The following is a 23,595-nucleotide window of genomic DNA, read 5'->3' on the forward strand; positions in this document are numbered from 1 at the left end:
GCAAGGAAGGGGATGGAGGAGAGGGGTTTAGTTTTTAGCAGCAGCTTCAGTCTAGAGCCTTGTTTGAGAACTTAGCTTCAGCACTGATGGCTGAGTGTAACTCCTATGCACTGTCTTTGGCACATCCAAGCTGTGCTTTGCAATAGGTCAGGAAGTGATCAAATTCCTTGAGCTGAGGATTCTTTGTTTTCACTTGGAGCATCCCAAGACTTCAGTATCCATGTAATCCTTGTTGTAATGGGGGGAGGTGTGAGGATAGAAAGGTTTTGGCTCTTCAGTGGTTGGGGTGGGTTAATTTCTCCCTCTGATGTATTTTTCAAAGCTCAGATGTCTCACAAATAGAACCCGAGAAGATCCCAAGATTCCTCTTGGCTTTGTAGTGTTCGTTGAAGGTCAGTGAAGGCTGCTTAGGTGCAAATCTCCCTTTCCACAGCTTCCCACCACGCAGTGAGTGCATTGCTCTCAGATCCCTGTGTGGTTTGACGTGAGGACTCTGCAGGTGCAGGTGGCAGAGGTGACCCAACACAGGGATGTGGTTTCTCAGGTGAGCACAGGCACAGAGTTCTGGTCCACTTCTGTAGCATTTTCCCCCGTGCTGAAGTCAGAACCTGCAGTTCTGACACTGTTGGCTCCCATCATTTATTCATTTATCCTTTTAGTTACCTTTTGCTACTGTTTTATAGCATTTTTTGTATGTATTCCTGTTTTACTCTACCATTTAACCTCTTCCATTTTGAAAGCATATTTGTTTACAATACATCTCAGTGTTGCATCAAGAGGCTCTCTTGGTATTGTCAGCTCTGAAAATCAACTACAGCAGTGCTGAAGGAAAGTTGTTAGGTGGTTTAAAACTTGATGTTTGAGTTTTGGGTGTCCATAACAATTTTGTTCTGGTTTGTTCCTTAGTTCTGTGGAAGAAATATCCATAAGAAGTAGAGTCTGTGTCTGTAAGAATAGAAACAGAAAAGAGAGACCTTCTGGCCTCTGAGCTCATGGGGATGGATGGTTTATTTTGTCCTAAAAACCAAGAGTGTGATACTACAAACAGCCCCAAAGGATCTCACACTTGGCAGATGAGTCCCAACCCTGTTAGAATTGCAGTCATGTTGCTTAGAAGCTATTCAGGGAGTTTTATGAGGGAGAGCATGTCCTGCCTAAACAGGGATTTTTATGGTTTGATTGGAATTTAATTAAACAGGAATTGGCAGTGGCTGTTGAGGCTGAACAGCTTTGGATCTGCTATGGCTGTTGAGTGGTGGTTAAGGTGGGACATACTGGAGCTGAGGCAGAGCTTGTCAGGTGAGGGGTCAGAACCTGCTAGATGAAGAGGTAAAATGCAGTGACAGCTTCATGCAGCTCTTCAGGGTGTTCCTGCAAAGGCTTTGCCCTAGATCAGCATCTGTGGCCATCACATCCCACTTGGAGCGAGTAGAACTCACTGTGGAGGTAAAAGCTGGTTCTGGTTAGGGAAGAATTCTTGGAAGTAGAACCCAATCTTTCTCCACAGCCTAATTTTAGCTGTAAGGGCACAACAGAGGAGCTACAAGAGCTGCAGTGCTGCCTATTCCTGCAGGATTTAGCTCCTGTTGGAGTTCTTTGACTTGCTCCAGTGCCATCTGAGACAGGAAGGTGAAGCTTTGGCTTTGGTGTCTAGTGAGTCTTGTGCTGAGGGGTGTTATTGTTCCCTTTGTGCCAGGAACAAACAGAAATAAGAGAGTGTGTGCACTGCAGAAGGCTGATGCTGTTGGAGGAGGCAGAACCACAGCAGTGCCCTGTGGGGTGAGAAGGGACAGGGCCCATGGTTCTTCCTGGATGTCCATGTTAAAGCATTTCCCTTTTGGAACAGCAAGATGTTTGCTTCATAGAAATTACTCCAATGAAAAAAAAACCCTAGAACTGACTAGAGTTGATGTTGTTTATCCCTCCTAAAGGATGTAGCAGAAGATTTGGCTGGTGGAGCTGTTCCAGCCCTCTGAGAACTGGTGGGTTTTGAGATTCCTCCTTTAACTGTGACTGGAATAGCTCTGCATGGCTCACACATGTGCCATGCCTGACAGGATGTGTGGCCATGCTGTAGTTTGGCTCCCAAATTGCTCTCCCTAACCCTTTCCATGTTCACTCAAGACACTGCACTCTGCAGTTGCCACTTTGAAACATTTTGCACACCCTGGTGAGGGTTTTTTGGGGGAAGTTTTTCCTTCTTTTTCAGTCCTCCAACCCATCATGCCACAGTGTGAGCTTGTGAGTTGCCAAAGGTTATTTTTAAAATCAGCTTTGACAGTGTTGGATGCCACAACTCCTGGAGAGGGGAAAAAAAAAAAAGTGTCTTAAATGTGTCTTGGAATAGTTTTGTGTTCATGGAACAAAAGGTTGGAGGACTTCTTGACTTCAAACACTTCTCTGTTGAGAACATGCATTGCAGAAGGTTTTTCATCTCAAGTTGTAGGGTGTTTGGCAGGATAATACTGACCTTCTGGCAAACAGGGACCTTAGTGGAGACACTGAGTGACCTGTGAGGAGAGGCTGGAGGTGATTTCAGAGCCCATTGCAGCCCTTGAGCAGTTCATGCAGCAGTGCTGTACCCATAACTGGAAGCTGTTATTATTTTCTTTATATTTTTCCTTCATTTTGGGTTATTTTTCCATGTTTTTTTAACCACAGGAAGGCTTTGAGGATGGCCTCTGCATGGTTCCTGGTGTGTGCTGTGTGCTGGGGTTGGGGTGTGGGGTTCAATACCTGGGTTTGCTCTAGGCTCCTTGAGATGTGTTGTGGGTTTTATTTTGGGGCTAGCATGTCTTAAACCCTTCAGGCTTTGCAAACTGCTTTCTAGGATTGTGTTGACTTCTATTTTTTTTTTTTTTTTTGTTCTGCTGTTGTTCAGTTGCACAGAGTTTTCTATATATGATGTGCTAGTTCTAACGTTAATTCTCTGTGAACAGGGTGGAGATTATTCCTTGTAGTTTAAACAAAACTAAGTTGTACTCTTAAAAAAAAAACAAAAACAAATTCCCTTTGCAATCCTGTTTGTATCCTGTTGCAGTGTTACCAGATGGCCTTATGTACGTCACAGTGGTTGTGATGAGTACAGTAGCACATTTAATGCTTCTCTCCCCACTCTCTGTTTTATAGCTGAGAAGTATATTCTTAATACTCAACCTGAATCAACAGGGAAATTCGAGGTAAGGATAGTGGTTGTCTCCCCTAATGCAGTTGGAATGAGGCAGGGATTAAATCCTTAAGCAGCATGAGGCTGGCTTGGGAATTCTGAGGCTTGTGGCAGATGTGGATCATGTGCCAGAAGTTTGGAGATGAGAACAGAACCATTGGCTTTGCTGCAGCTGCTCCAACTTCCACGGGCTGAGCCCCTGGGCTGGGCACACTTGGGCTGAGAGAGTCAGGGGAGGGAAGTTTAAGTTAAGTTTTTAGCAACTTAAGCAACCTAAGCAGCTGTGGTGATTGTGCCAGTTGTTGTCCTCTTTGTTTTCCAGGTGCACATCTGTTTTGGAAAGTGACTTTTCTGCTGCCTTTAGTGTTTATTCCTCCATTGGATTTTTGAGGCTAATTTGGGCTCTCTGCAAAAGCAGCATGAGGATGGTTGCAGGGTTTGGGGTGCAGCAGCTTTGCTATCTGAGCAGATATCTCTTGTCAGGTGATGCTGGATAGACATCTCTATCAGGTAATCCTAGAGACATCTCTGTCAGGTGATGCTAGAGATACATCCCTGTCAGATAGTCCTGGAAATATCCCTGTCAGGTAATCCTAGAGACACATCCCTGTCAGATAGTCTTAGAGATATCCTGCTCAGGTAACTTTAACTCTGGCATGAATAACTTTTACCTTCCTGGCAAACTTTTACCTTCCTGGCATTTTAGCAGAACAACCAGTGGTTAAAAACCTCCACTGAAAGCAGCAGAAAGAACTTTTTTTTTTTGCTTGCTCTTTCCAAAACAGAATCACCTTGGTTTTTTTCTCTATAAATATATATATATAGCACCAAGAGACAAACAAGTTACTTTGTAGTGAGTGTCTGAACTTCCTCCACTGGAGACTTTTCTAGCCAAGCTCTCTTAGAGACAACTGTAACCTCACCCCCCTGTGGTTCCTCCCTGCAGTTGGGTGAACCTGGGACAGAAGAGCTTCTCAGTCTAACTTTCTTTTGAACTAATCCCTTTACTAGGAGTATCTTAATGCCATTGTGTTAAAACAAAATGCTGATATGTAATGCAAGTCCATAAATAGCCAAAGTTTTCAGTAATTGTTCAGTGTTATTCAATTTTGCTTTTATTTTACCCTTCCAAGCTACCATTTAGGAAGACCTTCAGCATGTGGAGATATTGCAAATCAAGTGTCATCCACTTGGATTAGTCAAGAGATTGAGGGTTTTTTTGGGTGTTTTTTTTCTTTTTAAACACATTTCAGGTTTGGATACAATTTGGAGGCAAAAAAAAAAAAAAAAAGATTTAAGATGCAAAACTTCCTTTGCACTGACACTTCAAAGTGACAATAATTGCTCATTGGGAATTGTTCTTCAACCACCATGAAGGTCTTTCCTGAGGGGAATCAGGTGACTTTTTTCTATTGCTTCGATTTTTGTGCAAAAAAAAACAAAAAAACAAACCTACAACTAAAGCTCAATGTATTGCAATCTTTTTTTAAAAACGGGGTGGGAATAGTTAAAGAAAACTATTTTCTGTAAGAACTGACAGAGGGATTTTTGCTTTGTATAATGCAAGCTGGCTTTAAAAAAAAAAAAAAGCATTGTAGCAGATTATTCAAGTCAATCATATGTTAATAGTTATGTGCAACCAGACATGCAAAACAATTGTATTTTTTTAAATAAATATTTTTAACAAAGTTCGCTGACCTTTGGCCTCTTGTGTTTTCACTAGAGGAAGTAGAAAGTTACAGCTGCAGAGCAGTTTGCTCTGTGATAAGGAAGGAGTTCAGCAGACCTTGAGGGAGAGTGGCCTTTCCCAGCATCACTGGCTTGAGTGGAGGTGGTTCTGGAGTGCTGCAGGGTTTTTTTTCCAAATCAGGTAAATTCTGGTGAAAATTTCCTTTAAACAGCATTTTTTTGCTTTATCTATAAAATCTACTTAGTGTTTCATAGAGCCCAGAGGGTGTGAAGGGGTTGAGATGGAGCTTAGAGATCATCCAGTGCCAACCCCCTGCCCTGGGCAGGGACACCTCCCACCAGAGCAGGTTGTTCAAGGATTTAGCCAACCTGGAATGAAGCACTGCCAGGGTTGGAGCATCCATAGCCTCCCTGGGCAACCTGTGCCAGTGTCTCACCACCCTCACAGCAAAAAAACAGCTTCTTCCTGATACCTAATCTAAATTTCCCTCTCTCGATTTATCCCCATTACTCCTTGCCCTTGCTGCTAGCAAAGTAGCGATTTGAGCTGTCAAATATACTCCTAACAAAAGAACTGTTGTGCCAGCAGAGGAGGTTTAGCTCTGTCTTCCCAAATCTGCAAGGACACAGCTCTTTCTCCTCAGCTGCCAGCCCTGGTGTGAGACATACGTCAGCCAAACGGAGTTCTTTCCAAATCAACAACTCCCTCCTTGTATTGTTCTGTGCTCATTTCCTCTGTGCAGGGCCCGGGAGATGCTCTCAGGGTGGGAGGAGCTCTGGGAAGGACAGATTGGGGTTTGCTCTGCTGTAAATGGGTTTTGCAGTGCACATTTCTTTCATTCTGGCAGTTCAGGAGAGTAACAGTGGCATCCTGTGGAGCTGGGGAAGAACTGCAGCATGTGCTGCCCTGGCTGGAATCTGTGCTAGGATTAGAAGAGAGTTAGAATCTGTTCTGGTATTAGAATAGAATCCCAAACTGGTTTGGGTTGGAAAAGGAGCTTAAAGCTCATCTTGTTCCAACACCATGGGCAGGGACAACTTCCCCTAGCCCAGGCTGCTCCAAGCCCTGTCCAACCTGGACTTAATGGAGCTTAGTTTAATTATAGAATCATAGACTAGATTCTGATCCTGGGATGTGAGGCAGGAAGGGTCCTGAAGTCCAGGGATGAACTAAATCCACAGTTCAACTGCATTTACCTACTCACCTCTAGGTACACAAAGTCAACACATCAACCGTCAGCTCCTGAGGCTTTTTCTCCAGCACCACCCATGGAGCTTGAGAAGGTATTTTATAGAAGGTAAGAGCTACTGCTTGGTAAAATAGACATTTCCCAGAGCAGCTGTGGCTGCTCCATCCCTGGGAGTATTCCAGGCCAGCTTGGACAGGGCTTGGAGCAACCTGGACTGGGGAAAGATGTCCCTGTCCATGGCAGGGTGTGGAATGAGATGAGCTTTAAAGCATCTTCCAACCCAATCCGTTCTTTGATTCTAGAAATGCTAAGAACCAGTTTAAATTATAATGAAATTAGAGTATCATATAATAAAATAGAATATAATAGAGTTTAAGAACTGGTAAATATAAGACCTGATGGTCATGGCCAGAAGCAGCTGGAGGTACCCAAATCCACTCACAATGCCAATCTAGCAATCAATCACCTTTAATTAAGCACTGCTTTATATACACAGGTCCATATGTACATCACATACAGCAGTTAAAGCAAGAAGTACATGTCCAATCACTCACTGGAGAAACAGCTGTATGGAGCTTTACATTCCTCTAAAGCCAGTCCTGTCTTCATAGCTGGACTAGGTCATGCTTGGGGATGAGAGTACCTTAACACAAGGCACTGGATGATAATATTGCACAGGTTAAGCAGCTGGAGATGACTCCCAAATATCTCTGGTGATGCTTCAAGTGGAAGCTGGAAATAAAACCACCCTAAAAGCCACTGCAACTGGAGCAGCTAAACTAGTGACTGTAAGCAAAACAAACCAGCACAACTCAGTCTTGACTTGAAAAAAAAAAATAAAAAGAAAGAAAAAAGCTAATGATTGTGATCATCAAGAGGCCTGAGCATGCTGTGAGACACTGTCCCAGTGAACATGTTGGATGGTGTGGAATATACAGGAATCAAGTGTGCAAATACAGCCAGGTCCTGCTACCACTGTGCCCCTGGGGGGCTCTGCCAGCTCTGGGACTATTCCCCTTTGGAAGGATCAATGCAGGTGACATTGGCTCAAGCCCACGTCGCACAAAGATGAATTAAAATCCAGGATTGTGCTGTAAGTTCTTGGGGGGCCAAAAAAATAACCTGTTCGATTCAAATGGCTAAGCCAGGAGACATTCAGTCTGGGTAGGGAGAACCTCTTCCTTCCCATCCTCCATCCTGAACAGGCAAAGTTCAAGTTGCAGGAGTGACTTGTGCCACTCTCCTGCCACACAACCCTCAGAGCCAGGGCCAGGGTGGCACTCACAGTCTGTTTGGTACAAGTGCCACTGGCACCTCGTGCTCAGCTCACTGCAGTGGTTTAGGATGTTTCCTTGATTCTGACTTACCCAATCTAATGTGCTTTTGATTGCAGAGAACTTGCATGATTCAGTCATTAAATGTGAAATCATCCTGGAGAGTAGTGTTTCATTGGGTGTTGGGTTATTGCTTGGCAGGAGCTTGGCCACAACTTCAGCGCTGATACTGTCCTGTGTCATCTGGCACTGCTGCTTTGTCAGGAGAGGCATCATCCTGGTCTGCAAAAGGGACAGAAATGCTTCAGCTGCATGTACAATACTTCATCTGAGTGTGAAGGGCTTGGGATGGAGCTTAGAGATCATCCAGCCCCAACCCCCTGCCCTGGGCAGGGACATCTCCCACCAGAGCAGGTTGTTCAAGGCTTTATCCAACCTGGAATGAAACACTGCCAGGTTTGGGGCATTCACAGCCTGAGTCAGCCCTTTCCTGCACCCTAGACATGTGTTTGCCTGTCACACTCTGCTCCTTTTCTAAGAGCTACTTATAAAAGCAAAGAGCATCCTCAGCCTGAGGTGATAAGGAAAATCTCCTTTATCAGGGAGGCTTTTTTTCCAAGAGCCTGACAGCTGCCCATGATGGCAGACCCACTTGTTCCCTGGATTTCAGCCAGGGAGGCTGGTGCAGCCTCTCTCTCTCTCTTTCCACAGACTATTTCTACTTTTTCCCCTTGCTTCTCCAACAGCAAAGCAAGCAAACCCTGTGGTGTGGCTGCCAAGGCTTTGTGGGCAAGTCAAAGCAGGAAAAGGGGAGAGGAAACAGCAGCAAAATGAACATTTCCTTGCATTCTGTGCAGTGCTGAGCCCTGGTCTGCAGTGCTGCTGGTGCTGCTCTTCCTCCCAGCCCAGAGCAGGGCTGAGAGCTGCTGCTTGCTTACCTGGGCAGGGCTTGGGGTACATCCTGTGGAAAAACACCAGGAGAGCATAGAAAGTAAAGGCCAAACAGCCAAAGATCATCCCACACACCAGGAAGCTGTAGCTGCCTCGATCATGGATAATCTGCAGTGGGAAGGGAAAAAAAAAGAGAGCAAACATCAGCACAGCACTCAGATACCTCGTTCAGGGAGAGCTTTACTGCTTGGTAACTCAAGGGTTAAGCTGCCCAAAAGCCACAACTAAGGTTTGGACTTATAAATTCCAGTCAGATTTTGGCATTCCTTGTCTACTCACCGACCCAACCAGGAGCTGCAGTACCATCTCCCCAATGCCAGCTCCAGTCACCAACACAGTTGTGGCACAGCCTGCAAAGAAACAGGGCAAGAGATGGTGGCAGGAGCAGGTGACACAGGCAGCAGGGTCAGCCTGTAGCTCCTTGAAACTGCTTGAAACTCCTGTAAACTGATCCAAACTCCTTTAAACACGGATCTCTCCACACAAGATGTACAAACACTCAATCTAAGTCCCCATTTCATCCTGAATTCCTCTGCTAACCTGCAGCAGAGCAGAAAGGTAAAAGCTAAAGCCCAAACCCCAAATTTCCTCTCAGTTGTCTCTGTTGGCAGAGATGATGTTGCTTCTTGCTGGAAAGATTTTCTTGTTTCTCTCTCACCTGAGCCAGAGGTTGGCAGAGACCTCCTGGGAGAGCTGCCCAAAGCCTGGGATTTCAGGTCACTGATAACCTGATGATGTTTTCAGAGCTCTAAGCCTCTATAAAGCAGCATTCCTGTCACTCTGAGATCCCTAAAGCTGCAGGAGACCAGGAACCAGGCTGGATCCCTGCCTAGGAAACTTAATCAATGAAGCCAAGACTTCTACAGTGTGATTTTCTGCCTACAAACATCATATCCAAAGCAGATCTCCCTCCTGGGTATCCCTGACGAGGGAAGGAGCTGCTAGGTGTGATGGTATTTGAGCTCTAGGTGTGCCAGGTGTGCCCCAAATCCCTCTCACCTTTGTACTGCAGGATGTCCTCAGTGTAGGCCAACATGCTGGGGAAGGTGCTGCTGAGGAACAGCCCCAGGGATGCTGTCCCCACAAACAAGAAGACAACACTGGTGGAGAAAATCAGGAGCAGGAGGAAGGTGATCAGGACTCCAACCTGTGAACAACACACACAGGCAGGAAGGTAAATGCTGAGTTGTAATTGCTCTAGTTTTTTTTTTTTTTTTTGTAGTAGAAAATAGTCTGACAAAGAGAATATACTGAGGAAAGGTCAGTCTTGGAAAAGTAACTAAAGAAAATCCACCTAGCTTTAAAGAATTTGGTGCTTTCCAGCAGGACTTTGTAATGTAACTTAGTACTGAAGTGTCAGCTTCATTATGTAGAAACTTAAGGTTGTGTCTGGAAAAAACCTCCCAATTTAAATACAATAGTTTTGCTCCTTCCATGATATTTACATGTCTCCATCACTAACAACCCTTTCACCTGCTGGATAAGACAATTCCCTCACATTGACTTACAGAACTAACTCTCAGTAACTGCTCAGGAAGCCACAGAGGTAAAGCCAAAGAGCAAATCACGTTTAAATAAAGATGTTCTCACCTCTGGATCCCAATGCCCAAGTGAGACAGGACAGAGTCAGCAGAGGGAGCTCTGATATCTCAGCTCGGCTGGAATTCCCTGCTCAGGCCCTGATTATCCCTGTGCATGGACTCAGCAGCCATTTGGGCTCTAAAGAGGCTGAATCCAAGCTGCAGTTGGCTGGGAAACAACTCCAGCACTGCTGCATCTACAGGGTCAGTGTCAGCCGAGGGAATTCATTTGCACTCAGAGCATCCCAAAGTGAAGTGTCTCTTCTCACCACCCTTAGATCTGCTCAGCCTCACAGCATCAGCTGTGAAACTCACCAGCAAAGCAACTTCTGGTTTCAGTAAATGGCAAATGGATTGTCCTCTCACTGTTTGCTTCTTCTCTGTAGGAAGTGTGACTGGGATCCTCTCCCTCCCTGTTGTCTGCCACATCCTTACATGCATCTCCTCCTTATCCTTAAAGGATTCCTTCCCCTCTCTCCAAGTGAAGGTGTTCTATTTAAGCAACCTCACACCACACTGGTTTCTCTGACAGCTGCTACAGCCTAAGCAGGGAATGTCCTGCAGGATCTGCCTTCCCCTTCCCATGGCTAACCCAGGAATTCATCTCCCTGAAGTGCCAAGACCACGGTGTGCAAAGCCCATGAAGTTGGCACTTCCCTCGTTGCTTTCACACCCCTCACAGGAGATGAACTGGGGAACAGGCTCAGAACAGCTGTACAATCAAGCTCTAAGTCTTGCCTACCTCACCTGGATTGCAGCTGCTCCAGCCCTACCTGGTGCAAACCTCCCCCAGGAGTGGCAGGAGAGGAGCTGCAGCACATCCGAACCAAACAGGAGAGACATCCCAAAGCAGCCTTACCACGTTGATGAAGACCATGGTTGCTGGCTTCATTCTGTAGGACACAGGGATGGAGATGAGCCTGCCCAGGGTGATGAAGCCCCAGAAGAGGCTGGGCAGGTAACCAGCCACTTTGTGCACCACGGACAGAGGCTCCTCCACCGCGTAGCTGTACACGAAGCCTGAGTACTCTCCCTGCAGGGAAACAGGACAGCCTGACACAGCCATGTGGGACTTCAGGCTCTGGGACTCTAACCTGTCCCTCAGTTATTCATGGGAGTAGTGCTGGAGAGCCCAACTATGATGTGCTGCCTGTTCCCAAGGGTTTGCAGCTTCCACCACAAGTAGAACTCCTCTTGTTGCTCTCCTAGAAGGGCAACAAGTAACAGCAAGACCAGGTAAAATACATGCCAAGCTCTAGCTGCAGAGATTGTTTCCTTGTCCTTTTGGAATTCCAGGCTCTTAAAACATCCCATGAACAACCTGGAGTTGGTCATCCTTGAAGACAGAGACCCTGGAAAGTTCCCATACCATTCCCATACCTGAGAACTACTGTGACCCCTCTCATCTCAGGACCCGAAGGAATTCCCTACTAAGACTCAAAACTGTTGGAAGCCACAGAACAGCATCTTGCCAGCCAAAAGTGACCCTTCCTCACCCAGACACACAGCAAACCCTGGCCAGGAACATGCTGCCAGGGCACTGCAGGGACCACACCATCCCCATGTGCTCAGCTTGGATTCTGAAGGCTCAGGAGACCCAAAGAGTCACCATTGCTTATGAAATAAAATGAAGCTGTTCTTGCCTCTTGGGTGAAGTGAGAAGACACCTCCACTGCATAGACAACACCACAACTCCAGCTCTAACCCACCTATGGTCAGTGGCAATCTAGCTGCAACACCATGGACACTAGGAGAAGCCACCAAAGCCTCCCAAAGCAGCACAGGGCACACATCAGCCTGACTCTGCTTAGCTTTCCATGAGCTCCTTGGGCCCCACAGTGCTGCCTGGCAGACCCTGAGGTCCATCCCAGAGGCCACGTGCTGGGCTTGGGCTGTTCCAAGTGGTTGGGAAGGAGAAAGTTTTGCTCAGAGAAGATCCCTCTATCAGCTGAACTCACCACAATCCCATCAGTCATGAAGAGGACAAGAGCCCCAGTGATGTGCACGGCGAAGTAGGTGTAAGAAGCCCCTCTGAAGTTTTTGCTTTGGCAGCAACTGAACAAGTCATTGTGACCTGGTGAGAAACAATGCAAAGCAAACTCAGCTGGAACGTCCCCCTGGGGCTGGGTGGTTGCCAACCCACACTGGGGACTGGGTTTGTGCTCAGCAGCTCCAGAGATTCCCAGAGGACCAGGACTGTGGGGCACTGCTAAGCTTGGCTGGCACCACCTCATCTTTACCTATCTCTAAGGCTTCAGAAGGAAGATGGACATGTTCATGGGATTCTGCCACTCCAGGGCTGCTTGTGCTCCCGTTCCCATTTAGGGCTCCACATTGCTAGCCCCACTTTTATAGGCAATAAAACCAAGCCCTTCTGACCACAGCACTCATGACCCAGAGCTCCTCAATCCTTGGGGCCACCACACAGGAGAGTCCTGCCCAGAAGAGTTCACATTCCTTGGATAAATTTAACCAAACAAGCCAACTGTGGGAAAGAGAGTGGTAAACACACAGCTGCTTGCTTTTGCTTGGAGCAAACCCCTCTAGGAGGTGCAAGGGGCTGGTGTTAAGGTAACTGCACCTGGAATCCTGTGGCAAAGGATGAAATCTCACTGCTGTGGGGAAGGAGAGACTTCCTCAGCACAGATATGTCTGTCAGAGATCACAGCAGGCAGCCTACAGCCCTCCTGCTTCCCTAAGGATTCACCCCCACTGCACTGAAGAGGGAAATGGAGAGCTCCAGTGGGTTGTATGGAAATGGGCAGGTTGTTGAGGACAGAAACCATCAGTGTCTCAGCTAAGGGAACACTATCAGATCAACACAACCTTATCAGCCTCTCCATTAAGGACATCCATAATCCTTCCCTGCAGCACTTCCCATCTCAACTGCTCCCACCTCCAAGTATTCCCTAAAATTCCCTTTCACTGCTCAGGTGGAGCCATCACAATAACCCTGAGCACTCCCCTGATAGCTCTAACCCATGACTGCTACTGAGATTCACCACTTAGCTCTCTCCTGTCACTGCTGTCCCCAAACCAGAGAGTAGTCACAAGCTCCAGAACAAACTGTTGCTGGATTTAACTTCTCCCCTCAGTCAGGGGCACTGTCCTGATTCCTTTCCTACACAAATCAGGATGAGCACTTTTAACCTGAGCAGTCAGGAAGAAACCTGACCCAAACCCAGGAGGGAATGAAGGGGCAAAACTTCCACATGTGCAGAACTAGCTTTAGAGAAACACAGCCTGAAGTCCTAATCAGGATTAGGATACTAATCTCTGTTCAGGGATCTAATTTGAGGACAATTGAGCACCAAATAGCCTGTTTGGATTGCTTGGGTACTTCTGGATTAGCTTCATGTCTACCATGTGTTTCCTCCTTAGGTAACCCATTGGATCTCATGTAAACTCAGAGACACTCCACCATGGCTTTTTCTCCTCCAAGCCCCTAAGAGAGGTGTCCCCAGCTCACCTCCAGCTGTGTGTGGTCTCTGCCCAGTGGTGGAGAGTTCCTCCTTGTCCACAGGTCGTGTCTCCATGGCCAGCTCATCAGCTGAGAGCAGGGGGTGGCTGCTGCCGTTGAAGCAGGGAACCATCCTCTCCTTGTAGAGCAGGAAGAACACAGCGATGGGCACTGGCAGCTGGGGGGGACAGAGAGGGGCAGGGAAGCATGGCAAACCTCACACAGAACACAGTTCAGTCAGCTCAGCATCTCAATTAACCTCCAAGGGCAAGGCCAACGGGGTAAGGAGCCACAGAGGGAGGGATGGAGGCTTGTTGGGAGAGAGGAGAGAAGATAAAGCAAGCTGAGAGAAAAGTCTTCTGATCTTCTGGGACATTTCCAACCAGTGGGATGCCAGGTGGGCTGGGAACCTTTCACTGGGGACAGGGACAGTGGGCAGAAGGCACCTTAACACCAACCTCACCAAACACCATCCCAGCCCTTCAAACCCCAAGTGTTCTGTGTCCAACTTTACGCTACTTGTGCCCAAAGAACGAAAGAATAAAGCAGGTTTTTTTTCCCCCCTGTGGAAAGCAGAACAGTTTTACATGTGTGTAGCACACCTTCTGTGGCTGGAATTCTCCCTGAGGGAAGAACCAGCTGGTCCAAGCAGTTTTACACGTGTGTAGCACACCTTCTGTGGCTGGAATTCTCCATGAGGGAAGAACCAGCTGCTCCAAGACCCATCCCCAGCCATTAGCAGAGGTTGCTCCGCATCTCCTAAGAGATGAGCTCATGGTTCCCAGGCCAGCACTGCTCCAGCAGCTCCAAACAGCCCCTGAGCTCCAAACTTAGGTGATGCCTAAGCTCCATTCCAACCCCTTAACATGCCATGAAACTTAACATACTATTAACAGCCTTTTGGTGCAGCCTCTGGACCAGGAGAGACCCATGACTGAACAGCAGTGTCCCCAGCCACTGCCCTAGTGACCTCCTCTATGCATCCAGGGATGCTTCCAGCCCAGGACAGCCCCAGCACCACCATTCCCCTCCCTGCCTGGTGCCAACACACCCAGGGACCACCTGTACCTGCCCACAGCACCCATCAGGCATCAGCCCCTGCTGGCACTGAGCTCCTGGGGGTTGAGCTCACTCCCTGCACTCGCTGGGGCCTCCAAGCCCAGAGGGAATTGCTCTTGTTTTTGGTGAGAAAGCAGAGGGAAGCACCCGGAGCTGGGGCTGCCCCTTGCCAGCATCTCCTCCCACCCCAGGCCAGTGGTGTTTACTCTGCACCAAGCCAGGAGAAAGCCAGGAAATCCTAAGTGACAGCTCATTCTCTTGTTTTCTACATGTCTGTGAGCAAGTGGGAGCTCCAGCTTCAAATTTCCTGCCTTTTGTTGGCTCATGGCATGATTTAAATGTATGGAGAATTCCTCCCCCCCTCCCAAACTCTGCCTCTCTCGCCTGAATTCATTTATGAGGTCTTCATTGTTCTGGGAACAATGGGAATAGGAACAGTCAGTTCGGTCCCATGGAAGAAAAACGCATTTGCTTGATAGTTCTAATCCTTCCGGAGGTCAGGACCAGATTTCATTCTTCTAAAGTGCAGATTTTGCAGAAAAAATTCCCCTCACTGAGGGACTGACTCTGCAGACAATGGACAGACACTTCCAGCCTCGAGGAGCACTCGATGCCTGCACAGAAAAAGGCCCTAATTTGGGAGTCCCCAATTCCCAGTCACACTGGAGGTGTATCCATGCTCTCCACAGCCTCATCTCTAAAGCAATCAAGTCCTTTTTTGCTCTACCCAGGCTGTGCCAGGTCTGGTAGGTGCCACACACAGCTGGGATGGTCACCTGAGACCACCTCACTCCGGTCACAGACCTGGGGTGAGTGTGGGGGACAGAGCAGTCACAAATCAGCTCAGTTATGACACTGTAATATAAGAGTTACTACTCTGCAGATGAAGAGAAGCAAACAGAGCTGAGCACCAGAGCATGTTTCACCAAGCAAAGGGGTAAACCCACCCCAGAGGATCTCTTGATCCCAGCTGGATCTCCTGGTCTCAGCTCTGTCCAGCCCTCTCCCATTTGCTCATGGATTTTCTTCCCAGGGCACCTGTGCTGCTTTCTGCCTTTTTTTCAGCACAAAGATTTCTTTTCCCAAGGGGAAAAGAGGCACCTGAGCATCCCACCAGGAGCCAAAGGACCAGGCAGGCAGCAAGAACCTCCCTGGACCCAACCTCCAGCTCCATGTGCCAAACTGCCAGGGCTGTTCCCTGCCCTTGGCAGCTTTTAACCATCATTCCAAACTCCACTAGCTGCTGCATCTCACAGCTCAGTGTGGGGATAACCAGCTCCTTCCCTCCAGTGGCTATTTCAGTCTGTCCCCCCAGGAACTCAGGATCATTCCCTGCTATTGTATCCAGGCTACTTTTAAGCAATCTAAGCACAATGGAGTGTCCCACACTTCCCTGGGAAAGCACCTTCTGGACAAACAGAGCCCTCAGAGGAATATTACTCTGATTTCCAGCCCCTTGGAATGGGTTGGATGATGCCATTGTCCTTCTGTGAGAAACTCAGGCTTAAAATATGATTTTTTTCCCTTCCAAATCTGGTTGAAAAAAAAAGCCTAAACTCTCCTCTTAGAATGAAGGATTTTGGCTGGGAATCATCCAAGCACTTCCTTTTGCTTATGTTATGCTTAATTTTAACTAAAGCAAAGGCATTTTGCTGCAATAACATCGACACAACTCTGCTGTCAGCTTCACACAGAGCTCTTGTGCCAAAGTCAGATTGAGACATTTCCACTTGAAACAAAAGCAAGAGCTCAAAAATGAATCATTTCAGCTTGTGCCCTGTCAGAATCCATAGAGCCCTGTGAAAACTGGGAGGGAAATGGGAGTTTGGACCATTTTATAACAGAGTTGCTGGTCCTGGTTTCCATTTCTGTAGTTGACTCATTTTTCATCCAAATCCCTAAGGGTTTAAATACTCATTGCCATCATCTTCCTCTGATGTTTACACCAGAAAGAAAGGTCAGCAAGTTTGGAGCTGAGCTACTCTCAGTATCTCCAGTGGGTTGGGTTGGTTTTAACAGGGAATCAAGTGAGTTCACTCAGTGAAGATTTGGGAAAGACAGTAAGAGCTCAGCTGGGCACAGGGACACACTCAGGAGCTGTGCACATCCACCTCCTCACTCTATCTGCTTCCTAACCCTCACCCCAAACCCACCAGTCTCCACCACCTGCCACAGTCCTGGCATCCCTACACACCCAGACCACAGGAATTCTGTGTGTGCAAATCACCCCCAAGTGCAAATGGTACACAAATCCAGCTCACTGGGCACAGTGGGACTCAGCCTAGGGTCCCATCCTGCCCCCAGGACACTGCTGGGAACACAGAGGGGTTGGTGACTGCCCTGCCATCAGTGCCCTCTGAGATCAGACACATTGGCAAGTTCAAAGCAGATATCAAGCTCTGCTCCAGAGCTAAATTGGTTGCTCGGATTGCCTGGCAGAGTAGCTAAGGCTGTGGTGTAATTAAAAGCACATTTCCCATGGCATGGGCCGAGTCAGAGGTAATTAAAGCTGCTTCTCCTCCCAGGCAGAGCATCCTTGTGGTCCTCCTGCACAGAAGCTCATTACAGCACCTGCCCAGCTCTTTCCCCTGCCTGTTCTCCTCCCATCAGGGAGCTGTGCAGGCCTTGGGCTAATGAAAGCCTCGGGATGAGAGGCACTGGGGATGTTTTAGCAGCTCAGCAAATGGGAAGAGCAAGAGCACAAAAACTCATTCCCTTTGCCTAGTGCAGATGAAGTGGTGGAAGAACAAGGATTGCTCCTTGGCCTGGGCCAAGGAGAAGGAACATCCATGTCTCCTAATGCTTTGGTAGCATGGAAAAGGGTTGAGCCTCAGAGGGAAGGGGCTGCCAGGCAGGGAAAGATCCTCCTGGCAGGATCACCCTTCACTTCTACTACAGCAGCTCCCTGATGGAAAAAAAAGAGGCACTTGGCAAAACTCAACCCTTTGCTGTGGAGCAGCACAACCATCCTCATACCTTCTCCCCTCACCAGGACCACCCAACAGGCACCAGCACCCCCTGAACATCACATCCTCCTCCATAGCCAAGAGCTAGGGATGTTCCCTGGGCTACTGCAGCCTCAGCACTTACATTGATGAGGGCCATGATCCAGAAGGCATAGGAGACTCGTGTCACCACCATCCCCTTCATGGGCAGGTCGTAGTGGGACAGGTTTCCTGGGTGGTGTGGCACCAGGGACTTGCGGATGTGGGGGAGGTTGCTGGAGGCATTGGCAGTGGAGTTGGAAAGGATGCAGTTGGTGTCTGAGAGGAAGGGATCAGCTATCAGTGGGCTGAGCAGAGCCCCAAAGCCCACGAAGAAGTGAAGGGCCTGCAAGAGATGAGACACATGAGTAGAGCAGATCACTGCTCTGCTCTGCAGAGGAGGAGGAGGCTTAGCCCAAGGGGACACAAGGTCTCCCTGCTCACCTGCAGGAAGATAGCTGAGTCCTTCTGGTAGATCTTCACCAGCTGCATGTTGGAGATGGTGTCGATACAACCCATGGCCAGTCCTGCCACAGCCATGACCACAGCCAGGATGACCACATTGTGGCACAGGGGGATGATGGCAAACACCAGGGAGATTGCCAGGGATGAGGCAAAGAGTGCAAACAAGGACTGAGACAACCTGCGACAGGGAACGAGGAGAGACAGGACAAAATGAGTACCACGAGAGCAGCATCCACACCTCCTGTTTCCATCCCCAGGTGCTGTAGGCATCAGCAGAAGACACACAGGCTGCAGCTCCAGCACAAGCTGAGAAGACAAGGGAGACACTACCCCCTGCACCCCCCATGTCTCCATGGAATGGAGTTTTGTGCTCTTGTTCTTCCCATTTGCTGAGCTGCTAAAACATCCCCCAGTGCATCTCACCCAGAGAATTCAACCAGCCTCAAAGAAGCAGATCTTCCACCCAGATGTCATGGAGAGGAGGAACCATCCCTCCAAACCTGTGTTCTGTGTGTTTCAAGGCAGAGTAACCACCTTTCCCTTGGAGCTGGGCAGATCTGGGGATGGAAAGGGATGTGGGGATGTGCAGGTGAGGCCTTACCATGACTTTTGAGCAGCTCCAGAGTGTTTCTCACACAGTTCTGTATCGCAGGAGAGCTGCTGGCACCACTGCAGCATCCCAGAGCTGCCTGAACGTGCTGTCCTGCTCACAGGAAAGCCACTGCAATTCCCTCTCCATGCCCTGTGCCATCCCTGTGCTGGCAGCATCCTCTCCCCTCCCAGCAGGACGGGGGGAGATGCAGCACTGCTGCTGTTCCTGGTGGAAGGAGCCACTTCCAACCCACATGGGCCCTGGGAAGATGCCCCAGGGATGTGTGTGGTGGAGGCAAAGCTGCTGTGTTACATCTCAGGTGTGCTACATCTCAGGCCTGGCAGCAGCAGAGCTGTCCCTGGTGTGAGCCAGGCACTAGCCAGAGAACAGCTCGGGGCTGGCACTGTGTGGCTCCGGAGCTGCCAGGGGGGAAGGCAGGAAGGAAGGAAGGAAACAGGAACCAGACAGCAAAGCACTGGAACCAGCAGAAAGATGGGACTATAAAGGCACAGTGACAGCAGCACAGGCAGGTCCCTGTCCCACCCTGGGCTCCCAAACCCTGCTGGAAGCCTGGTGAGATGCCCATCAGCTGCTTAATGAGTTGGTAATTAGGCATATTTGGGGGATGTGGGGCAAAGCTGTCTGTGCACAGTTAAGGACTGGCAGGGCACAGGTACATCCAGGATCTAAGGGGCTCCAGGGAAGGTGGAGAGGGATTCTGTGTTAGGAACTGTGGTGATAGGACAAGGAGTAATGGGGATGAATTGCAAGAGAGAAATTTAGGTTAGATATCAGGCAGAAGTTTTCCCTGTGAGGGTGGTGAGACCCTGGCCCAGGTTGCCCAGGGAGGCTGTGGCTGCCCCAACCCTGGCAGTGTTTCATTCCAGTTTGGATGAGCCTTGAGCAACCTGCTCTGGTGGGAGGTGTCTCTGCTCAGGGACTGGATGATCTCTAAGGTCCATCCCAATCCCTTAACACTCTATGAAACTATGGACACGTAAGCAGCAAGGAAAACACCCACACTCTGTTGCAGGCTCAGCCAGCGAGGGAGGAGACGATGAGGAGCAGAGGCTGGAGGTGCAGCAGAGCTGTTGGGCACCTCTCTGCCAACCTCCTGCCCTGCCTGCTCGTCCAGAACGGCCTGGCCTTGGGCATGGCACCCTCATTCATCTGCAAGCCCAGAGTGCTTTGGCCCTCCACATCCTGCTCGTTGCTTACACTGCACTTCACCAGCACCAGGGAGAAAAGTGGGCCAAGGGCACAGCTCCTTTCTTCTGCTGCCCAGGGCACAAACCTGCCTGGTGTGCTCACATCACTCAGCCCAGCCTGGCTCACCTGGCAGCAGCCCATGATGGAGGAGACAATGTTTTGCAAAGCTGTAACTCCTGGTTTTCCTCTGGCAGCACCAAGGGGAGCCAGCGTGGGATTTCTGGGGGAGGGAGGGAGCCAGGCGAGATGTGCACAGTCACGGCAGGGAAAGCAAGCTGCAAATGAGACAGGAGCAGCTTGGAGCCTGAAGGGATGAGGCAGCTCCCTCCAGGGTACAGCAGGAAGGAGAGAGGCAGAGGCACCAGCAGCTGGTGCATCCAAGGCTGGGAGTGATGGGGAAATGCAGGAGACAGCCCCAAATGCCTCTTCACTCCAGCAAAGCCACCAAGGCACTGCCTGAGCTTGGCCAGGGAGTAATGTGCATTGCTGGAGTTAAACACTGATTGCAGATGATGTTATGTCCTTAAGAAGCAGTCAGAAGATCACCTCAGCTTTCCCCAAGGAGTAGAAATTCCTGTCTCCAGCCAGAAGTTATAACACAGTTGGATCCCCCTGCAAACACCAACAGCCCAGGGTGGCACAGCTAACCCTGCCCTGGCTCTGGCATTAAGGGCACCAAGAAATCACTGCTGCCTATGCCAGATCCCTCAAAATGTAGCCAAGGGGGGATTTCTTTAGAGACAAACCTCTCTGAAAACATCCTTAAATGAGGTATCCCAGCACTTCCAGGGAGCTCCATGTCTTGGTGATGTAAAACCAGTGTAGCTCTCCCAAGGGCTGACAAACCAGCCCTGGTGTCAGCCCATGGTCTGGTTTCTGACTCCTGTGTCCCCATCACTAAGTGATCCCCACACCCAGCACAGCTCTGGACCAGCTGTGGCTGTGCCCAGGGCAGGTCCCACTCCAGCAGGATGTAAAACAAGTCTTGTAATGTCACAGACTATTTCAGGACCACCCAAAGGATGTCCTGGCTCCATCACAAGACCTGCAGCTGTCCCTGAGAGGTTTAGGCTCATCTCCATAGGGTTAGGATGGTCAATTCTATAATCCATCCTGTAGCCACAGCCAGCAAAGCTTCCTCTCTCCTTCCCACACAGCCTGTAGAACTCCCCACACCTCAGTGTTCCTGTTGCAGCAGCCTCTCCTCAACTTCAAGCACATTTTTCCTCATCCCAGGGAACATTTTCTAAGTCACTCACATCAAGAAGAAAAAATGATAATCAGGCTGGCTCAGACTTGCAAAACTGATCATTAAAAACCCAAACGCCTGAGGGGACAAGGTGAGGACATGGATCATCCTACATCTGCCTTCAGGTCCCCTCATCTCCTGCAGGAAGCACAGCCAAGCTCAGGCTCAGCCTCCCCAAGGAGCTGATGCTCAAGTCACTGTGTTTGCTGCTTTCTCAGCAACAAAATGTTTTCCTTTGCAGTGAGAAGTGCCCTGTGTGCACAGCTGGAGCAGGAACCCCCAGATGGGAGCCTGGAGGGCAGGGAAACCACAGGGTCACTGCTCTCAGCTGATGTGCTCTGACATTCACACATGTCCCAGGGTGAAGATAAAGGAGTAAAAAGGTCCCATCTTGTTATCCCTCCAGGTCCTGGTGTTGGTCACTGAGTGGAGGCTGCTCAGGGCTCCAACACAGCTCCAGACCTACCAGTTGCCTCCTCTCCTCCTCCTCCAGCAACAGTGGGATGAGCTCAGGGCAGCACCAAGGTCTGAGCCAGGGCTCACACTCCACCTCAACTCCAACCCCACTCCTGAGAAAAGCTGATTTTCTGAAGCAGAGCTTGTCACAACTCAGCAAACCCCGAGGACACATGGCCAGAGAGGAGCAGCCTGGCATGAACCTATGAGCTTAAACAACACACCTGGCAGTTACCTGGGGACCTGCTCCCCTCAGCCCTGGCTCTCCACCCTGTGCCAAGCCAAAGAAGGGACCAGCAGCAATCCAAGACTCCAACACAGAGCAACAACAGCATTTCTACATCCCTTAGGGAACCTCACAATGGCAAACTTTCTTCTTCCTTGAACTCTTGCACAAGAGGGAATTCTGGAGCTGCTTCTGGCAGCTCAGGCTCATGCTGAAGGGATAGATGTCATCCCAGTGCTCCCCTGGGCCAGGAGCAGGGACTATAACCTGCCTGGCACCAGGGCTGGCATCACTGGGTTTACAATCCTGCAGTATGACCTAGAAGTACAAACCCTTAGCAGCACAGCTCTATTCCTTCCATCCCTGAGGAGGGGATAGTAGCAGAGCTCCCAGAGCCTGAGCAGTTAATATTCCCAATCCAAACCCACATGTTTGTACACTGCAAGGCTGAGTAACCCCCACAATACTCCCAAGGATCCAAAACATTCCTCCTGCCCCAGTGTGGCTCACAGGCACTTCAGCAAACCTCTCTGCTCCAAGAGACTGTGATCCCAAGCACATCCTGGTTCACAGCCAGGAGCAAACACACTCTTACCCCTAACGTGCTGCTGCAGAGTTAAAAGTTTGGGAATCTCCAAGTCTGAAACCCCAAAGAGGTCTGTGTCCCCACGGCCCAAGGGCTGGAGCTTTGGGTAGGAGCTGAGAGCAGGAAATAATTCTGCCTTTTCCTTCCCTGCTCCTTCAAACATATGTGGAGCAGCCCAGGGGCTGGCAAAGGCTCTGCCTGCTGACCCAGCAGACTCAGAGCAGTGTCAGACCCAGAGCAAAGCTCCCACGTGCTGTCCCCATTCCTCTGCACCCCAACTCACACCACCTGCCCCGGCACAACCTGCCAGAGCAACTCCTGCTGCTCCACAAAGCCTTTGGGCTTTGTACCTGGATGGCAATTTCCAGGTGCTCCAACACCATCTCCACTAAACAACGCTCAGCTCAATTCCCGAGCCAAGAGTTTAACAAAGCATCCCGAAATTAGCATTTTAAAGGATTCGAAAATCCTCCCATCTACCGCGTTCAGCTTCCACACCGGTGTGTGGATCAGACACAGACTGAGCTAAGTTACATCACCGCCCGGAGAATTAGTGGCAATGTAAATAAGCAGCTGATTGTCACAGCTGTCACCAAGCCCCAAACCTAACGCCCCTTTGGCAATCGTCAGGGCTGAGCCATGGGGAGGGAGTTCCTTATTAGAAACACATCCTGGATGGGAAGCTCAGCGCAAATCCCCACGGATTTGTGCCCAGGGCTCTCCCCAGCCCCGAGCATCACTCGCATCCCTCCACGTGTCTCTGCCCGAACTCCTGGGGAGCACTCGCAACGCCCCAATTTCTGCCACTGAGCTTATCCAAACAAGCTTCCACAAACATTTGGGTGGTAAACAATCCGCTTAAGGAAAAAAATATCCTCCAGGAAGTTCTGGCTGTAACTTCACGCTTAAGCAGCTAGCGCTGAGCCCAGCTCCGCGAACCGGCAGGGGATGAAAACACCCGAGGGGGAGAGCGACAGACCCGGGAGCAAAATCAATCCCTCCCTCCCAGCCTCGGGACCCTCTGCCCACGGGCACTGCCCTCGTGGCTTTCCCACGCAGCATCCCGAGCTCAGCCCTCCCCATCGGGAGAGAGGAGCATCCCGGGCAGGGAGAGCTGGCAGGGAACAGGGTCTGCAGAGCCCCCCGCGCTGTCTGCCAGGCTCTTACGTCCTCTTGAAGACTCCTCCGAGGCAGCTGCCGAGCAGTAGACAGAACTGCTGCGAGAAGAAGACCCAGGTGATCTGCGAGAGGGAGCTCTGGGTCTGGCAGCGCAGGTCCAGCAGCGTGGGCCCCAGGAAAGCGATGCAGAGGCCGAAGCTGAAAAAAACGCTCCAGTAGGTGAGGGTGGGCTGCAGGTTTCTCCGGAACAGAGCCGACACCCGCTCGTCCCACCACATCCTGGGCGGTGGTGGTGCGGGGATGGGCTCCGGCCCCGCTGCGCTCGCTGCCGGCTCCGCTC

At 49.7% G+C, this 23,595-nt stretch overlaps 1 protein-coding gene across 1 annotated transcript; it reads right to left on the reverse strand.

The window, feature by feature from the left end:
- Positions 1 to 7,536: 7,536 nt before the first annotated feature.
- Positions 7,537 to 23,533, reverse strand: MFSD4 (major facilitator superfamily domain containing 4). Its single transcript, XM_009084948.1, has 10 exons — positions 23,304 to 23,533; positions 17,798 to 17,996; positions 17,460 to 17,699; positions 13,320 to 13,488; positions 11,809 to 11,924; positions 10,710 to 10,883; positions 9,270 to 9,417; positions 8,550 to 8,620; positions 8,258 to 8,378; positions 7,537 to 7,601 (listed from the first exon to the last, which is right to left on the reverse strand). The coding sequence occupies exons 1-10, from the start codon at positions 23,531 to 23,533 to the stop codon at positions 7,537 to 7,539; spliced, it is 1,533 nt and encodes a 510-aa protein (XP_009083196.1).
- Between the last annotated feature and the right edge of the window lie 62 nt (positions 23,534 to 23,595).

Source organism: Acanthisitta chloris, unplaced genomic scaffold, assembly GCF_000695815.1.
Source record: "Acanthisitta chloris isolate BGI_N310 unplaced genomic scaffold, ASM69581v1 scaffold23211, whole genome shotgun sequence".
In the NCBI taxonomy this organism is placed as follows: Eukaryota; Metazoa; Chordata; class Aves; order Passeriformes; family Acanthisittidae; genus Acanthisitta; species Acanthisitta chloris.